The sequence below is a fragment of the Buceros rhinoceros genome, unplaced genomic scaffold (assembly GCF_000710305.1).
Source record: "Buceros rhinoceros silvestris isolate BGI_N320 unplaced genomic scaffold, ASM71030v1 scaffold18511, whole genome shotgun sequence".
Classification (NCBI taxonomy): domain Eukaryota; kingdom Metazoa; phylum Chordata; class Aves; order Bucerotiformes; family Bucerotidae; genus Buceros; species Buceros rhinoceros.
The window spans coordinates 1-17,317 of NW_010395040.1; the positions used below are offsets into that span (position 1 = coordinate 1).

The 17,317-nt window shown below is 37.7% G+C and overlaps 1 protein-coding gene across 1 annotated transcript in view; it reads left to right on the top strand.

Moving 5' to 3' along the window:
• Positions 1–2,446: 2,446 nt before the first annotated feature.
• Positions 2,447–17,317, top strand: part of LOC104501592 (E3 ubiquitin-protein ligase MIB1) — a 21,607-nt gene continuing 6,736 nt past the window's right edge. The window contains exons 1-7 of the mRNA XM_010145429.1: positions 2,447–2,575; positions 2,965–3,051; positions 5,795–5,956; positions 11,692–11,873; positions 13,177–13,369; positions 15,354–15,432; positions 17,177–17,290. Of these exons, the coding sequence (XP_010143731.1) occupies positions 2,447–2,575; positions 2,965–3,051; positions 5,795–5,956; positions 11,692–11,873; positions 13,177–13,369; positions 15,354–15,432; positions 17,177–17,290 (946 nt within the window). The remainder of the gene's footprint in view (positions 2,576–2,964; positions 3,052–5,794; positions 5,957–11,691; positions 11,874–13,176; positions 13,370–15,353; positions 15,433–17,176; positions 17,291–17,317) is intronic.

A 17,317-nucleotide genomic window follows, 5' to 3' on the forward strand; every position in this document is an offset into this window, starting at 1 on the left:
CCCCCGCCAAAAAAAATCAACCCAACCAAAGAAACCCCCAAAAGGCCAAACAAACAAAACCACCTCACTACCATCCCACAAAATGCTGACCTTTTTCATTTAAGTCATTCTGCAGTTGGTAGCAGAGAATCTTCTCTGGATTTTCTTTATGTATTTTTTACACAGGGCAGAAGGATTTGCAGTTAAGAATACGAAATCTAGAATCTTTATTATACAATGAGTTGCTAGTTTCATCTTGCTACAAGTACTTTTATCTTGTAGATTTTCCAGATAAACCCATTATTGTATGTGGCATTCTCAAATAATGCTGATGAGTGAATTTTTTCATAGCATACAAAATATTGTCAATTAGTTTCTTACTTTCAAAGATGGGAGATATTAAATGAAAATAATGTTTCTGAAGTATATTCACTTCTCAATGCTTCTGTTAAAGTGTGTGAATGTACTTTAAATTTTAATTTATTTTTCTGTGAAGTTGGCAGTTTCCTTATTTCCTTGTTGAAGGAAAGGATGGAAAATACCATTGGTTAGGACAGCTCCTTGTTTAGTGACTAGAGCTACGTTGGAGGCAAGCTGGCTATAATTACAGATTTGAGTAGTGGTGCCTTTTCATAGCATTCCTCAAGTTGTAGTTGCACTTGTTAAACAAATTTCTTGACCTCAGTTTTTTTCTTAGGTTATTGTTGCTCCAGCTTTTAGTGGTTGCTTGCAGTGGTCATATTGCTTCTGCCAATCATAAGGAATTTTCAGGTGAATGTTGTTGTGTTTTTCAGGTGGTCCACAGTAGATACTCTTGAGCTTTACGGGGTCTTTAGAAGCACTGAGCCTGGCAAGTGAGGATAAAGAGTTTATATGATATAACCTGTGGGAAGCCACTGAAGAAAATTGATTGGCTTGTTTTGCTGCTGGTATTGTGTGCTCCAGAGGCATACTCTGTACCAGCCCAGCTTTCTGAAGAGCTGATGGTGCTGTGCCCAGGTACAGTTCAGATGTGATGTGAACCAGTGCTTCAGCAGCTAGGAATAGTTCTGATGTTGAAAACCAGAGACATATTTATATTGTAGGTTTGAAAACACATAATTTCATTACAAAATAAATTATGTTTATCAATGCAACTAGTATTAATTTGTTTTGCCACACTTCATAAAGCTTTGATAACTTGTGTTTTACTCAGTTATATCCCTTATTTTGGGAACTCATTTGTAAGTGATTCTCTGAAAGCATTAATGCTGGTGTTTTCGTTTGGGGTTTTTCCAAATATTCTAGACTTTTTTTCCTAGCATGTGACAGAGCTGTAGAAGTTGTTAGGAGAAGAAGCTGAGCTATGGTTCATAACGAGCAATGGACAAGTCATTCTGTGACTAGTGGTTCCACTTGCATTAGCTAGTATTACTTGGATTTTAAAGTTTGAATTTTGTGAAGAAGCTCTGTTTCACCTATAAATAGCATGTTGAAAGATCAGGCCACAGAAGAGGTTTCCTGCTACAAGATCATAGCGCTTTCTGGTTTTCTTTTTGGCTGAGGAAGTGCATGGAAGAAAGCTGCATGTGCTGTTTATAAAGATAAGGTAGTAAGGAAATTGAGTTTGGTTACTTACCTATTCCAAGAGCTAAGTGGAGGCGCATGAACTTAAGTGTATTTCTGAAAGAATACAAGATCAAGCAGTTTGTTTATCAAGCACTTTGTTATTAATACCCTTAACACTTCAGGTTTTGGACTTCACAGATTTTAGTCTGGTTTAATACTCTAGTAACTGAGTTGCCTTTCCCCACCCTTGAATTTGAGGTGTAAGATAATAAATCCTCTTCATTTGGTAGTCATCTTGGTAAGCCTTTACAGAAGTGAGGTGGAGTACAAGACACTGCTGTGGTATGTTATACTCAGCCATTACCTCTTAGGAAAATATTCCTAATACGCACTTCACAGTTTCAGCATTTACAGGACCTAAGAGGTCTTGTTCCGGTTTTATCTCATAAATTGAAAGTCTGAACTTACAGCCTGTGGCATCAGTTTATAAAGTGATGATTTTAAAGTCATGTAATATAGTGGAACTTTCTCATTAAATAATTAAGTAAAGGATACTCTAAGGATTTTGAGGGAGAACAATTGTGTCATCATTTCAGAATTGGTATGAATACTTTTTTTAAGGTAATTTTGACTGCTAGATAATGTTCTTCTGAAAAGATCTGATTCCCACACTCTGTTTTGGGTGTTGTATGGTTTGTTCGTATGCTTTAATTAGAAGGAATGGAACATGAAATTACTATGTTTTGGAACTGTTCGTAGCTTTTCACCCACTTTCTCTTTTTGAAAAAATACTAATGTTATTTTAATTACTACTACTACTTTGTATTTGTGAGAATGAATATTGTTTTACTGTTGTCCTGTTGTCACTCAGCAGTACATTATAGATGCATTTATGCCATCTCTGCTTTATTTCAGTGCAATGCGTGTATTGTTGTCCAAATTACCACGACCATGGATTGTTGATGAGAAAAAAGATGATGGTTACACTGCCTTACATCTGGCAGCTCTCAATAATCATGTAGAAGTGGCTGAACTTTTGGTACATCAGGTAGGACTGTTTTCTCAGGAGGATTTAAATATCACACTTCAGTTAACCATCTGATGTTGATGTGAAAGTAGTTTGGTTCTTTATGCCTGCAATCGCAATGCAGAAGCAATGGAGCAGGGAAGGACATACGGTGAACTCTAAAGGTCAGACTTGCCTTTGAGATCATTACAATGGCCTACTGGTGTAGAGGGACTGAAAAATTTGATACTCAGCTTGATTCAACAGATCAACATCTGTACAGTGAATAATTAAAGTATTTGGTCAGATCTGCTCTCAAATCTCCAAACTAGGAAACATTTTCAGGATCATGTTCTGTGCCCTAATGGACTGTCTTGCCTGTAGATGAATAGCTGGGATGGTAATGCTCTAATACTTCGAATATCTTTCAGGGCAATGCCAACCTGGATATCCAGAATGTTAACCAGCAAACTGCTCTGCACCTTGCTGTTGAACGACAGCATACACAAATTGTTAGGGTAAGTATCTTATTTGTAATAAGCCACATGACTTAAGCAGATTGTAGTTGTTAAGACATGAGTACTTTATGAATGTTTAAAAAAAATGATTCAACAACATGCAGCCATTGAATGTTTGTATAAGTAATTTTGATCAATTCAGTAACCTGCTAATTTGCGCAGATGAAGGGTGTTTCAGGAATTCTTAATTTTCGTACACGTACCTTATGTTTTCCTTTATATAGTTGCCAATTCCAGCATCCCTCCTTGTTGAATAAGGGAGAACGTGTTCCTCTGTTACTTGTTTGAGTCTTGTGGTCCTGTAATGGGACCTTCAAATAGCATTTTTGATGCTTCTTGCTGTATGAGTAATTATTCTTGCTCATAGTTTTTGCAAATTATAGCCAGGTGAAACATCTCTTTGCTAGTTCAACTATTTCATAGTCTTCCAAGTGCATACTTGCACTGTTCTTAGCTTGGGAGAGTTATTAGCAGTAACAGAAGTACCTTACCAGTGAAAGTAATGCTATTTCTGTGGGTTTGCTTGCATGGTTGCAAAAGTTAATACTTTAATAAAACTTCGTTACTTGCACAGGAAATGTGAGTCTGGAACAGCTTGCCTGTTCTGGACTGTGCATGCTTTCCATACAGGACCTGTGTGACATGGCGTTTGGATTGCTAGTGTGGGCTGTTCAGGCTCAGAGAGCATTCAGTGCTATAGGAGATGTTCCCAGTGAGTGAATGCATCAACCTGGCCTTGGGCCTCTGCACAATTTTTTTCAATTTGTCTTTGTAGAGTGTGAGTCATCTTATATTAAAAACTGTCTCTTATTCAGGCCTGCAGAGAACTGTCCACCTATGCAGACCTACATCTGCGTTTCTGTTCAGTGTTATTTTGCCATAAGGTTTCTCCATATCCAAGGGTTGATGAACGTGATCCCATTACAGTGAAACATGTGATATGGCCCTATATCTGGAATTGCTTCCCACCAAAAGAGTGTTTTTTTAGTGTCGGTGTCACTTGCGTACTGCAAGCTCTTGGGCAGCTGGGTTTGCTGAGCTCTTGTGCCCCTGTGGAACTGATATGGTACCTAGGAAAACAACAGTACTGTAGCAGATGAGCAGGAAGGTAGGCATGTATGTGTGTTTGTTGGTCTGATGTGCTTACTTCCTGGAGTGTTTAAGTGAATGACCCTGTAGACTATCCTTACTTCAGAGTTGGATTAACTTTGAGAAGTCCTAAAATAGCTCATGCAGCCATGCAAAGAATGTTGGCTCCGTATATCAAAATTAAATCCTATTGGGTACCTTGCAGGGCTGGGTTGTACTGTCAGGCATCTGTGGAATAGTGGTCAAAGGTGGCAGGGTTTTTTTAAAAGCCCTGCTGCCATGACAAATGGTGGTAGTTTGCTTTCTTTTTTCTAAAAACTAGTGCAAAGTCTTTGAATTTCCATGATAGCTAAGGTTTCCAGGTTATTCTGAAAAGAGTTCTTTTACAGATTTTCTTCAGGAGAAATTCTTAAGCAATAAATAGCTAGTGGCAAATATAACACATTACTATGTGAAGGACAAATTGGGCCAAAGTCCCTTTAGGGAGTGCAAGAAGTTGGGAGGAGACTTGCTGTTTTTCTTGGTTTCACTTGTGGAAGAAAAGGTTGGGGAAAATGGTAATCTGCAGTCAACTACAGGAAGGTATTTCCCTGAAAAGTAAGTTCTGAATTCCTTTTAAGCTATTCTCCTTTTATCCTTTTCTAGAGTTCGAGGATCTTTGGTTCGGAGAGGCTAAGGCCCTTGCAAGCATGCAGTTCTGAAGAGGGGGATCCCCCCTTCATGTATTCCTCTTGCTAGGCTATGGCTTTTGTCTCTGCTACTAATCTGAATTTTGCAGAGCAGCAAAAGCTCAAAACTAAGCTTAACTCCTCAGCTGCTATCTACATATTTTCAGGTTTCTCTGTAGCAACAGTTACAGGGTTTAATTTTTAGGAGTAATTGTTATGTGTCAGCATGTGTTGTTTTGTCTAACAGTGTGTTTAAGAAAGTTCTGATGCTTCAAATTATGGGAGGGCTGTACGCAAAGGCAATATGAATAGGATGGCCTGTGCATCCTTTTGCTTGCTCATGTCATGTGACCTGAAACGTGTGTCTAAAATTAGCCTTTAAGACAAGTCTTACAGTTCATTACTTTCCAAAGCCTTCTGAGATAGTATTTGATAGTATCATTGGTATTTATGTCCTCTGCTGAATAAGGGTAAACCTAAGTACATGCTTCACTACTTTGCTAGTGGGAGGATACTGTAAATTAAGTCGTAAAGTTTAGCATGTTGTGAAAGTGGTGATTTTTGAGGTCTCTGAAACCTAATAGTAAAGAATATATACATATCTAAAGTATTGCTCACTTGCTCTGTTTCTGATATATTGCTATAATATGTTACATTGTTTGTAGGTTACCTTGTAAGCATTAAAGGTTTTGGACAATAGGAAGAACCCTCTAAAATGGCATTTTTTGTAGTATTCCCTCGGAGCACAGGCAAGTAGTAGGCTTCTGCTGAAATAAGCTTGATATTTGAAAAAGATAAATGCTTTAGTTGATGGCTGAGCTCCAGGTATGGAAAATAAATTTAAATAAACTCAACTGTGAATTGTAGCAAGATTGAGTTAACCCCTGGAGCTCCCACAGCGTCCTAAACAATAGCTTCCTGAAATTAATTTTAAAAGGAATAAATAGCTTTCTTTGAGTTTTAGGTTGGGTTCCTTCTCTTTGCAGCTTTTAGTCCGAGCAGGTGCTAAGCTGGATATTCAGGATAAAGATGGGGATACTCCCCTACATGAAGCCCTGAGACACCACACCTTGTCACAGCTCCGCCAACTCCAAGACATGCAAGATGTGGGCAAGGTAGATACTGCTTGGGAGCCATCAAAGAACACAGTAAATAAAATGCGTTTATTTATTCTTTTTTTTTCCTGTTTATTTGTCTAGTTTGTCTAGTTCTGTACTGTTGAGCTATTTTTTAGCAGCATAAGTTAACATAGGCATTCTGCATTAAACTGCAGTGTAGACAGAATTCATAATATTATATGTGGCTTTTCACATGTAGTCATTATCTTTGTTAAATAAAAATAGGGTTATTTCATTTAAAATATTTCTACAAATCTGTCTTCTATAGAACAAGTATGGCTGCCAAAAAATTGGAAGTAGCTTTTAGGAAAGAATAATAAACAGTATTACAGTACAGAATAAGACTGAAATAGTTTTCTGCGATTCAGCATCTTGCATCTTTGTAGCTTTAATTGTTCAGCTGCTTTTCTAACCTTCTGAAAGTGTATTACATTAGAACAAGTCCTTCTTGATCTTTGTATGCTTATTGTTATGTAACTTTCTGACAGAGTTCATTTCAGAAATAGTGCTGTAGTAAGGAAATAATCAAAGAAACTCCAGGTAATAAAGATCAGATTATTTTATTGAAAAAAGAAATGGTCACACCCAAAAAGGGGTGTGAAGCCCATATGAAAAGATGAAGTTTATAGCTTTTTCTGATAGGCAAAGGAAAAATAAAATTCTGGAGTGATTGGGACTGAGGAAACCAAATAACAGTTTTTCAGTAAAGATGCACGACCTAACAGTGGATCAGATTTGCTGCATTAGTCACTAGTGTTATGGTATTTTTTCCTAATTTTATTAAAAAGCCTTTGTTCAAAATAGTGATTCCACTGTACAACAAATGTTTTAAGGCTGGTTACTTAATCCCACTGAAGGACACTGGAATAAGCTTTGAAAAGAGATTTAAGAAATGACGGGTATACGTACAAAAATGTTTGTGTCCTTTTAAGAGAGAGGAGGAAAGCAGTTACAGCTCAGTTGTTTCCATGATCTGAAATGGACTCTGTGAGAGGTGTCCACAATACTTTGTGTGCATGTATTTAATTGTGAAATGAATTAATGAGAGAGAAATATTTTTTCTCCGATTCAGCATTTCATAAATTGGTTTTCTGTTGCCTGTCTTATTAGTGGCATTCGCAATAGAACTAGAGTTGTTGTGCTTTAAGGCTTTTAACATAAAAAGTGGGATTTTTTTCCACCACCTTTTTATGTTTTAGGGGATTTTATATTTCAAATAATTTAGTTTTTCTTCTAGTTTCATTTGAGATGTATCATTGGTTTTAAAAAAATATTTACACTTCTGGTTTATGTCTATAAAAATAATAATTAAAAAAAAGGGCAGGGGGAACACACCCCAACAATCAAACAAAAATTCCTGTATGATTGTATCTCTAATCACCTGAAAATGTTCTGAAGTTTAAAAAATATTAGTATCATGATGAACCAGTACCTCCCATACTAGCTTGTTCAAACTATCTGTCATTTTTTTGCACTTTGCTGCAGAGAATTTTTTTTTTTCCCTAACTAAAAAATTTGGGATGTTTAAGTGGTGTGGAGAAGATATGTGCCCTCAGAGAAGCCATGAAAACTTGCTTATTTCAATTTCATGTGGCAGCAACCTAAGACGTCGCTGCCACGTAAAAGATGGAATAAAGCCTGGCCAAAATATACCTGAAAACTCTTTAAGATGATCAGCAGATCAAGCTATCCTGAAAATGTTGTTTTGTGAAAAATAGTAAATGAGAGCAGAACGTGCACCTATCCACTTTTATCTAAATAAAGGTAAAAATGCTATAAATTAGATTTTACCAGTAAACATTTGAAATAGTAAGGTATCTCTGACCTAAAATCATATATCAAAAAAGAAGACAGCATTTAGGCTGCTAAAATATGTGCAGGCATCTGGACTTTTATATCTATGCGGGGACGCGTTTTAACTTATCTTGTGTAGAAATCAAAAATACAGCTGATGGATATAATAGATGATGAATAAGATTAATAATTTAGTCTGGGAAACAGGAAGGCTTTTGTTTTCTGAATACAACTTAAGTTGAATTGACGAAATCTGAATTTACTCAATTTTTATTAATTCCTTTAAAGATTGGGAAATATGTCTGATTTCTATAGTCTATGTGATAGCAAATCTGATTCATAAATCTTTAGTATTTTAGAGCTCGTTTTTGCTTGGCTGAATTTTAATTAACTTTGGACTGCTGTCTTGAAGATACCCACCTACTGTACTGTAGTATAGTACTTCAACAAATAATGGTTTGGGGTTTTTTTCATTTGAATGAAACCAAAAAAGAACAAAAATTTCATTTTGAGGATTTTAGATGTTTTTGATATGTGATAAAGTTGATTGGGCAGCAGCTTCATTGAAATTCTACTGTTTGTTACTTTTTGCTTTGGGAATGGTTTAAAATATGAAACAGTACTTTTTACTGATACGTGAACTTATTTCCTAAGTGGAATTGTATGGAATTAGTTCTTTAGCATTGATTTTTAGTTGTTCCTTCTGAATTTTAACATGAAGCTGTTGTAGTACCTAAAACAATTTTTTGTCATGTTTCTTCAGTTTGGGTTTTTTTTTTTTTTTTTTTTTTTTTTTTTTTTTTTTTTTTTTTTCAGACTACTTAAAATGCATATAGTGAACAATCTTGATAGTACACAAAGCCCAACACATTTGGTATCCATCTGAAAAACATTTCTGTGTTCAGGTGCTATGAGTGGTGAGCTCCATTTCTTTAAGTAATTTTGAAGTTTTTCATCCAGCACCTTGGATGATTGTACAGCTGGGAGGAGAAGAAAATTTCTTAAGTACATTTCCTACCACCACAAAAAAAAGTCATTTCAGTTGCTTCATTTTATTTATTGCTTTATTCCTTAGTCTAGGGGTTTTTTTAAAATTAAATAAATTTATTATTCCCCAGGCTCACTTTGTTTAGTTTATTTCAATATAGGTTTCTTTCTTAAAAGAAGGTGGAAGTTAGGTGTTTACAGCCCTCTAAGATATCTCAGTAGTTACAATTACCTAGATGATACTTTACTGTTTGTGTGGATTACACCGAGACTTCTCCCTCGCAGTCGATTTGGCTGGGACTGGCTTGTGGTGGTACATCTCAGGGCTAGCACCCTCTGAAGGAAGCTTGCTGCAGCCTTACTAGGCACTGAGACATAATGGGTCTTTTTGAGGTTTCATGGGTGAGTCGTTGGTTTTTTGGTTTTTGGTTTTTTTTTTTTTAATTCTGTGTGCCCGAAATGTTGCAGACTACCAGAGAGGTGTCACAGGATGCGATATTGTCCTGGTATTTTCCAAGCATACAGCACAGAGAAGCATTTTAGGACTTTAGATTTTCTTGGGTAGTGTTGGTGACTGTCCAGATGGGGGAGCCAGTCTTGGCATACCATGCGTCCACACCAAATGAAGCAAACAATCTGTGTTGATTTTCCTAATGGAGAAACAATAGTTGTTTCATTCAGTACCAGCTTACAGTCTGTAAGGTACAAGAGACGATGGCAAGAGAACTTTTATCCCAGCCAATAAGGACTACAGCAAGTTGTTTGGTGTTTTTGCAAGCCTTCAAAAAAATGTCTGCTCTGCCAATCTGGGATCAAATCAGCTTTCACTGGGCATCGAGCTACCTTGGTTGGGTTACTGTCATGGGCCAAGGTAACTGGACTGAAGCTAGCTATCTCTGCTTCACTTCAGCCAATGCTGTAATTGAGATGCAGAAAAATGGTCTGAATTTAAAAACATAAATGTTCCGTGATCAGAAACACCACAGAACAATTTCTCTCAATAACTTACTGTTTTCTTGGTGTGAAGTCTTTCAGTTGTACTCTTCTTACTTGATCATAGGGAAGAATGCAGGACCATGAGTATCTGTGAATTCATGAAGTGACCTTCAAGAGTCTCATAGCACCTCAGTAATTCTTACTGATATAAGAACACCTAACTTGAAAAAATTGTATAGACTGAGGTTGAAAAAAATTGCTTTCCTAGTAAACTGGGTGGCTGTATGATGAGAAGGATAATCTTGGAGTTATCAGGATAGGGTAAAGATCTCTAATATACGCTTCACATACTGACAAACATGGACCAAAACCAAGCCTTTTTCTTCCCTAGTCACCTCTGAGACATGGGGGGAAATAATTAGAGAGGTTTTGAAAACTTGTTTTCTGTGTTGTTCAGACTTGAAGGTATGCAACCTTTAGGGCTGCAGTAATAGATATCTGGTATTTTAAGTTTATTTCTCTGTGCTGTTGTGTCTAAAATAGCACATCTAGTTCTTTAAATACAAAACAGTGGTTAATCCAGCCAAAATTCCACAACCTCCTGCAACGGTAAAGGCCTAGGAAAACTGCCTGTTGGAGAAGGACTTCGGGGTGTTGGTTGACAGCTGGCTGAATGTGAGCCAGCAGTGTGCCTGAGTAGCCAAGAAGACCAACAGCATCCTGGCTTGTATCAGCAATAGTGTGGCCAGCAGGAGTAGGGAAGTCCCTGTACTTGGCACTGATGAGGCCCCACCTTGAATACTGGGTTCAGGTTTTGGGCCTCTCATTAGAAGAACAACATTGAGGTGCTTTAGCATGTTCAGAGAAGGGCAACAAAGCTGGTAAAGGGTCTGGAGGACAAGTCTTATGAGGAGCGGCTGAGGGAACTGGGGTTGTTTAGCCTGAAGAAAAGGAGGCTGAGGGGAGACCTTATTGCTCTTTACAGCTTCCTGAAAGGAGGTTGTAGAGAGGTGAGGTTTGGTGTCTTTTCCCAGGTAACAAGCAATAGGATGAGAGTAAATGGCCTCAAGTTGTGCCAGTGGAGGTTTAGATTTGATATTAGAAAATGTTTCTTCACTCAAAGGGGTCATCAAGGATTGGAACAGGCTTCCCGGGTGGTGGAGTCCCCTTCCTGGACGTATTTAAAAGACATGTAGATGTAGTGCTGAGGTATATGATATAGTGGTGACTTGGCAGTGCTGTGTTAACAGTTGGACTTGATGATCTTAAAGGTCTCTTCCAACCAAAATGATTCTGTGGTACGTAATCTGCATTATTCTTACATGTTTTATCTGATCAAGCTTTAATACAAAAAGATGCTTGGAGCAGGCCCAGAATGCCCTGCAATTTGTGAATCCTCTCATTGCAGGGCTATGGTAGCGAGCCTTCTGTCTTCATTTTTCTAGCTGGCCCTGTAAATCATGCATAATAGGTATACTGATACAGAAATACAGTAATAGTTGTGAAAGGGCAAAGGAGCATTGAATGATTAAGACAGGTATGTGAGTTTAAATTCCTGCAGACTGAGAAGGCAACTGAAACAAAGTCTTTCTTGAGCAGGTGCTTTACGCACTAGACTAAAAGTATGTTAGTATTCATTTCTCTTCCCAAGAAATTTTTGTTTCGTTTTCAGTCCAAGTGTGGTGGTGGTGGTGTACACTTTGAGTGTCCGCTGAATATACCCACTGGGACTTAGCCTTTTACAGTGCTTACATAGAAGGACAGCCACTTCACAAGTGAGTATGAGCGTGCAGGAGATGTAGTGCTTCAACAGGTGAACTATTCCTTGCTGAATTTTAGTTCCTTAAAGAAAAGTCAAGTACAGCTGACTCTAAATTCAGCAGCCATACAATTGCTTTGATTTTTAGTTCTAGAGATGCTCCCTTGGTCTTGATTCATGCTTATGTGTGCGTTTATGTGCATGCGTGCATGTCAGGTAGTTTTCCTTTAGCCAGACTATTCCTGTTTAGAGAGTCTCTCCAGTTGATTACATATTTGTTTTCTTTCAGTTAATAATGGGACTTGGCACTCAGGGAGCAGAGAAGAAGAGCGCAGCATCTATTGCCTGCTTCCTGGCAGCCAACGGGGCTGACCTCAGCATTCGTAATAAGAAGGGTCAGTCTCCTCTCGATCTCTGCCCTGATCCTAGTCTCTGCAAAGCATTGGCTAAGTGTCACAAAGAAAAAGTCAGGTTGGTATATTCATAAAATACTGAGTTTCCAAGTGTCTTCTTTCTGTAGATTAACTGATGTATTCAAAAGATTGTGCCTTTATTAATGATAGTGGTAAAACAGACGAGCATTTTCATGACTTTCAGTTAATCTTCTATTTTCTATGGTACATTAAATGCTATTTACTACAAATATATTAGCTGAAACTTAAGTCTTACAGGACTTTCATACATGTTAATGTGGAAGGAAGGAGAAAGGGAAGGTGGCAACATGCAGGTGGAAGTTGGTAGAATTTTGAACTATCCCAGAAAAGAGAGCGGAAGGTGGGGAAATCACTGAAAGAATAACTAAGTATTGCGACAGGTTGCCCAGGGAGGTTGTAAAATCTCTGTCCATGCAAGGTCTGAAAACTGGAATGGATAAAGCCCAGTATAATCTGCTGCTTTGAGCAGGTGACCTGAATACCTGTCAACCTAAATGATTGTACGATTCTGTAAAAAGAGAAGGAGGAGGAGCTAGGTCTGATGTCTCAGAAGCATATCTCTAGGGATTCTGATTTCAGTGAAGTGTCATGTTATCAAGTGCATGCAGTGTGAGACGTTTCAGCTTGCTCCTTGTCCTAGCTTTGTTCCCATCGTTACATGATTCCCATCCTTAATTCCTGTATGGAGGTCAAAACTGTACTTTCAAAATGTCCTGAAGAGAGACACTTTTTGTTGATGCTGTTTTGGTGTGTAAGGTGCTTATGGTCTTCAGGCTCTTTCCATGTCTGTTGTCCGTCTCTGTCTCATCCCTGTGGCTGTTCTTTCTCATCACCTTTTATGGGCTAGTGAGTGCTGCAGGGATCAGCTGAAGTGATGGTGTTCTACATGCACTCCCTCTGCTGGGTGAGCAGCAGCATGGGACAATGATACAAGGTGACTTCACTGTGGGAGGTTGGGGATTCTTTCACAAGCCTGTCATTTGCTAAGTAATGGAAGTATATTCATGATTAAGATGTTAAGCTCTGCAGTTCCAAATCTACAGGATATGTCTCTATTAGTAAAGAAAACTCTAAAGATGGCAGGCAAGGCTTTTTACTTTCATGAGGTGCTATTCTAACTTGTGTGGCCTGTTTCTGTACAATGTCTTAACCTGAGCATGTGACCTTACAGTCTGATGTCAACTGTATGTTTGAGGAAAATGCCTTTTGGATTGCTTTATGATGATACACTGATACCTGAATGCATAGGAGTGTATAGATAAACAGCTAATTGATGTGCATTTTAAACGAAGAATTTTAAAAATTCTTAAAGTAAGTTTGACTGCAAGATTTCTTTGTAGTGGTCAGGTTGGTTCCCGAAGTCCATCTATGATCAACAATGATTCTGAAACCTTAGAAGAATGTATGGTGTGTTCAGACATGAAGCGAGATACTCTGTTTGGCCCATGTGGACACATTGCCACATGTTCTCTGTGCTCTCCACGGGTGAAAAAATGCCTCATCTGTAAAGAACAAGTTCAGTCTAGAACAAAGGTAAAAACTTCCAAAGTTTGTTGTTGTTGTTTCTCTTTCTGTTTTTAATGGAAAGGCAAAAAAAAGAAGTCAAGGTAAAGTGTGGTATGTTTTAAATCGTATATTGCATTACATGGATCTCACTGGATGGAATTAAATTTGTATTGCAATGATATTGTATGTTACTCTTTTCTCTTTGCCTGTACTCATGTCCTACCTGCCCCTCATTCTCCTCCTATGTTGCAATGTCTGTTACAAGGTCCTCAGAGTTCCTAATAGTCACCTGAGAATGCTTTATTTAAATAGATTCCCTAACACCCCCCACCATGTTTTTTCCATGTTAAGATAAACTCCTGATTTTCCTGAAGTTTAATTTCCTTTAGTAATATTCAGTTATTCTGAGTTCTTTTATTTCTTAGGGCTGCTTGGAAAGATGATTTGCCTGTAAACCGAGATAGTCAATATGTGCTTGGTTTTGAAGTTAATAATTACTTTCAGCTTTCACCTTCTCTTTCTTTGGAATCATTAATTTTTCTCCTTCAGAGTACCAACCAGTTGTGCCATGTTTTGAAGATCTAATCCCAGTAAGGTCCTCAGGTTTCTTAAGTGGTTGCCCACAAGTATTTGTGTCTATATGGTGCATCGCCATTGCTTTTCTCTTTGAGTATTCTTTTTTTCACCCTGTAATCGCCAACTCCTGTCCTTCTGTTGCTTTTTGGCTCTTAAAATCATGTTCCACGCACAGATTCCACGTTCTGATCTATAGAAAAACCACTGTATTCTTTATATCTTTTCCCAAACATGTTTGACTAGTCTGCTTCTGTGGTATGTTTTTTTTTCCTCGACCTCAGAGTAAATGCTGGAATTGTAAATATGAATTTGTACTGTTTTTACTATTCAGTCTCTTATTCTTACTTCTTATACCATTCACTCTTCTGCAATGCATATTTTCAAAGGCCAGATGTTAACATAGTGTGAGCTCTGCTTCTCTAGAGCATCTTTATAATCAGTGCCACTGGATGATTCAGAGCAGCAAATAAGACTTCTGTTTCCACTCATCCATCTAAAGAAGCTAATCTATGGAAATCGGCTTTCCCAGGTGAAAGCTAGCCTTTGTGAATAACCTTCCTTTGATTTCTTTTGCTAAATTAGATTGAGAGAATGGAGTATCTGTTCAATACTTCTCTTATATTCTTCTGTGTAGAAACTTACAGTAATATCTGCAAGGCTAAGAAATGAATGAACCTGGACAACAGTTCTATGAAATGGAAGAGGTGGTCCAGGCCAGTAGAATGGAGTGGTATGTGGTGTCTGCAGTCACACCATATATACAGTTCATTATGTTAAAGGGCTTGAGAAACCATAACCCGGATTACTAAAACAGAGTACTATAGATGTCTCTTATAATTTCATGGAATCATAGAATGTTTTAGGTCAGAAGAGACCTTTAAAGATTATGCAGTCCAACACCCCTGCTAGAGCAGGTTTACCTAGAGCCTGCTGAGGTTACCACCCTCATTGTAAAAGATGTCTTCCTTCTGTCTAGTCTGAATCTACCCCGTTTCAGTTTAAAACCATTACCCTTGTCCTGTTGCAACAGGCCCTGCTAAAAAGTTTGTCCCTATCTTTTTTACACGCACCCTTTTAAGTACTGAAAGACTGCTGCAATAAAGTCTCCCCAGAGCCTTCTCTTTTCCAGGCCGGACAACCCCAGTTTAAGAATATTTGGTGGAACAAAGAATGAGAAAAGAAGAAACATATATTATCATTGCTGTTTCTCTATGCCTGTCAGTGTACTGAACATATCTATATTGCCAGCAAATATATTCTTAGAAGTCAGTCTGATAACTCTTTCAAGTTGCATTTTGAGGTGCTAGATTAGTTCAGAAGCTCCATCTAGTGTTACTTTAAGTCCACATGCCTTGCCATAGAGAGTGTAAAAGCAAATTAATGTTGAGAACAGGAGGTAAAGTTTTCTCATATGCGTGTTTATTGCTCTTTCCAGATTGAAGAATGTGTAGTATGTTCAGACAAAAAGGCAGCAGTGCTTTTCCAGCCTTGTGGTCATATGTGTGCCTGTGAGAGTAAGTAAACTTTATGAAAGTTCTTTTCAAAGCAATCTTGAAACAGAGCATTTTTAATCAAATTGCTAGAAGCTCATTAGTAGTCAGACTTCAGATCAATTTTAGTCTGATAAAAGGGCTTGAGAAACCATAAACCAGATTATTAAAACAGAGTGCTATAAATGTCTCTTATAATTTTATAGAATCATAGAATGTTTTAGGTCAGAAGAGACGTTTTAAAGATCATCCAGTCCAACACCCCTGCTAGAGCAGGTTTACCTAGAGCCTGCTGAGGTTACCACCCTCAATGTAAAAAATGTCTTCCTCCTTTGATAGTCTGATACAGTAGTCAGAATTTTGGCATTATTTAGCATGTTGGTAATGAAATAATTGGAGGACACTCTGGAGAATTTAAAAAATTCAGAAAGAAAGTGCTCTTATACCTGAATTGTGAGTAGGCTTGTTCAGACCATAGATGCTTGCTGTACATTGTTAAAACTTCTGAAGTAATTTTTCTGAAGTATTTTATTACTTCGTTTCAGGATTTTGGGGGCATTCAGATGTGGTATTTCAAAAGAATATTGTAAAGAAATAACTAATGTGCTTCATTACTAATTACAGATTTGCACAAGGGCTATATTTTTTCCTAAAAGACACATCATTTATCTTTACAAAGAGCACCATTTTTGACTCACTCTGATTTTTATCATGTAGTGAAAAAATACATAGGAGCTCTCCAGAATTTTTTTGAGTTTTGAGAATGTGTGGATGAGAATGCAGCTATCACCATCAGACATTTCAGGGCTTTGTTGAAGGGTCATTTGCCAAGAAGACCAGTCCTTGTTGCTGAGGATTATGTAAGAGGGGAAGTAATCATCCTCGTAAGTAACTGATTGGTCTTGGTAAAGAAGTCTGGTATCTTCCTCTGTTCTGGCTGAGAGACCTGACATTGAATTACTGACACTATAGTTACCCTGATCTGGTCTCTTTCACTATCTGCAGTTGAGAGATGATGGGAGAAGGTGGTTTGATTGATTTCTTAGGAAGAGTACTGCAAAAGGCTTGATTGCTGTCGTGAAGGATTTCAACAGTGCAATACATGTGACCAAGATTAAGCTGTAACAAGAACAGCAGAAGGTTTAACAGATGTGGATGACTTTTTTCCAGATTATTTTCTGGACATCTTATTCAAGCAGGATGAGAGAGCATCTACAAATTTGTGTAGTTTATAGGAGCCACTCTATTGATTCACAGTAACCTTCAGTAACATTCATGAGACATAATCATTGGCCTTTTGTGGAATAATTACAGCCTCCTTTCTAGGATTATATCAAAAGATACTATTAAGGATATGAGCCACATCTCTTCACCCCTGGAGCATTAGGACAGTAAGATCCTTTGTCCTAAAGGAAAAAAGAGGTAGTCAAGACATTCTTGGAAGTTCTGGTCACAAATGTGTGTGATTTTACTCTTTAAATGACTGTAATTCTTGTGGAATAGACATCGATTTGGAGAAGGAGAAACCTGCTCATTTGAAATATGTTAAAAGAAGATAGAATAAATTTAATTTGAATCTCAAACAAGACATTGTTTATGAGTGTGATTTGCAGAAAATTGTGTAAAAATGAACACAAGTAGTTATTGTATTTGAAGTATCTATTATGGCATTGCTGTATAGTTACTGTGAATAAAGCAGCTCATGGATAGGAAAGAAGAAAAGTGAAATAGTAGGGTTCAGGGTTGATTTATTTCTCTGTTCTCTCAGACTGTGCAAGCTTGATGAAGAAATGTGTACAGTGTCGGGCAGTAGTTGAGCGAAGAGTGCCTTTCATAATGTGCTGCGGAGGGAAAGGTACAGAAGATACCACTGATGATATTTGTGAGTGATTCCAAACCCCACACTCTT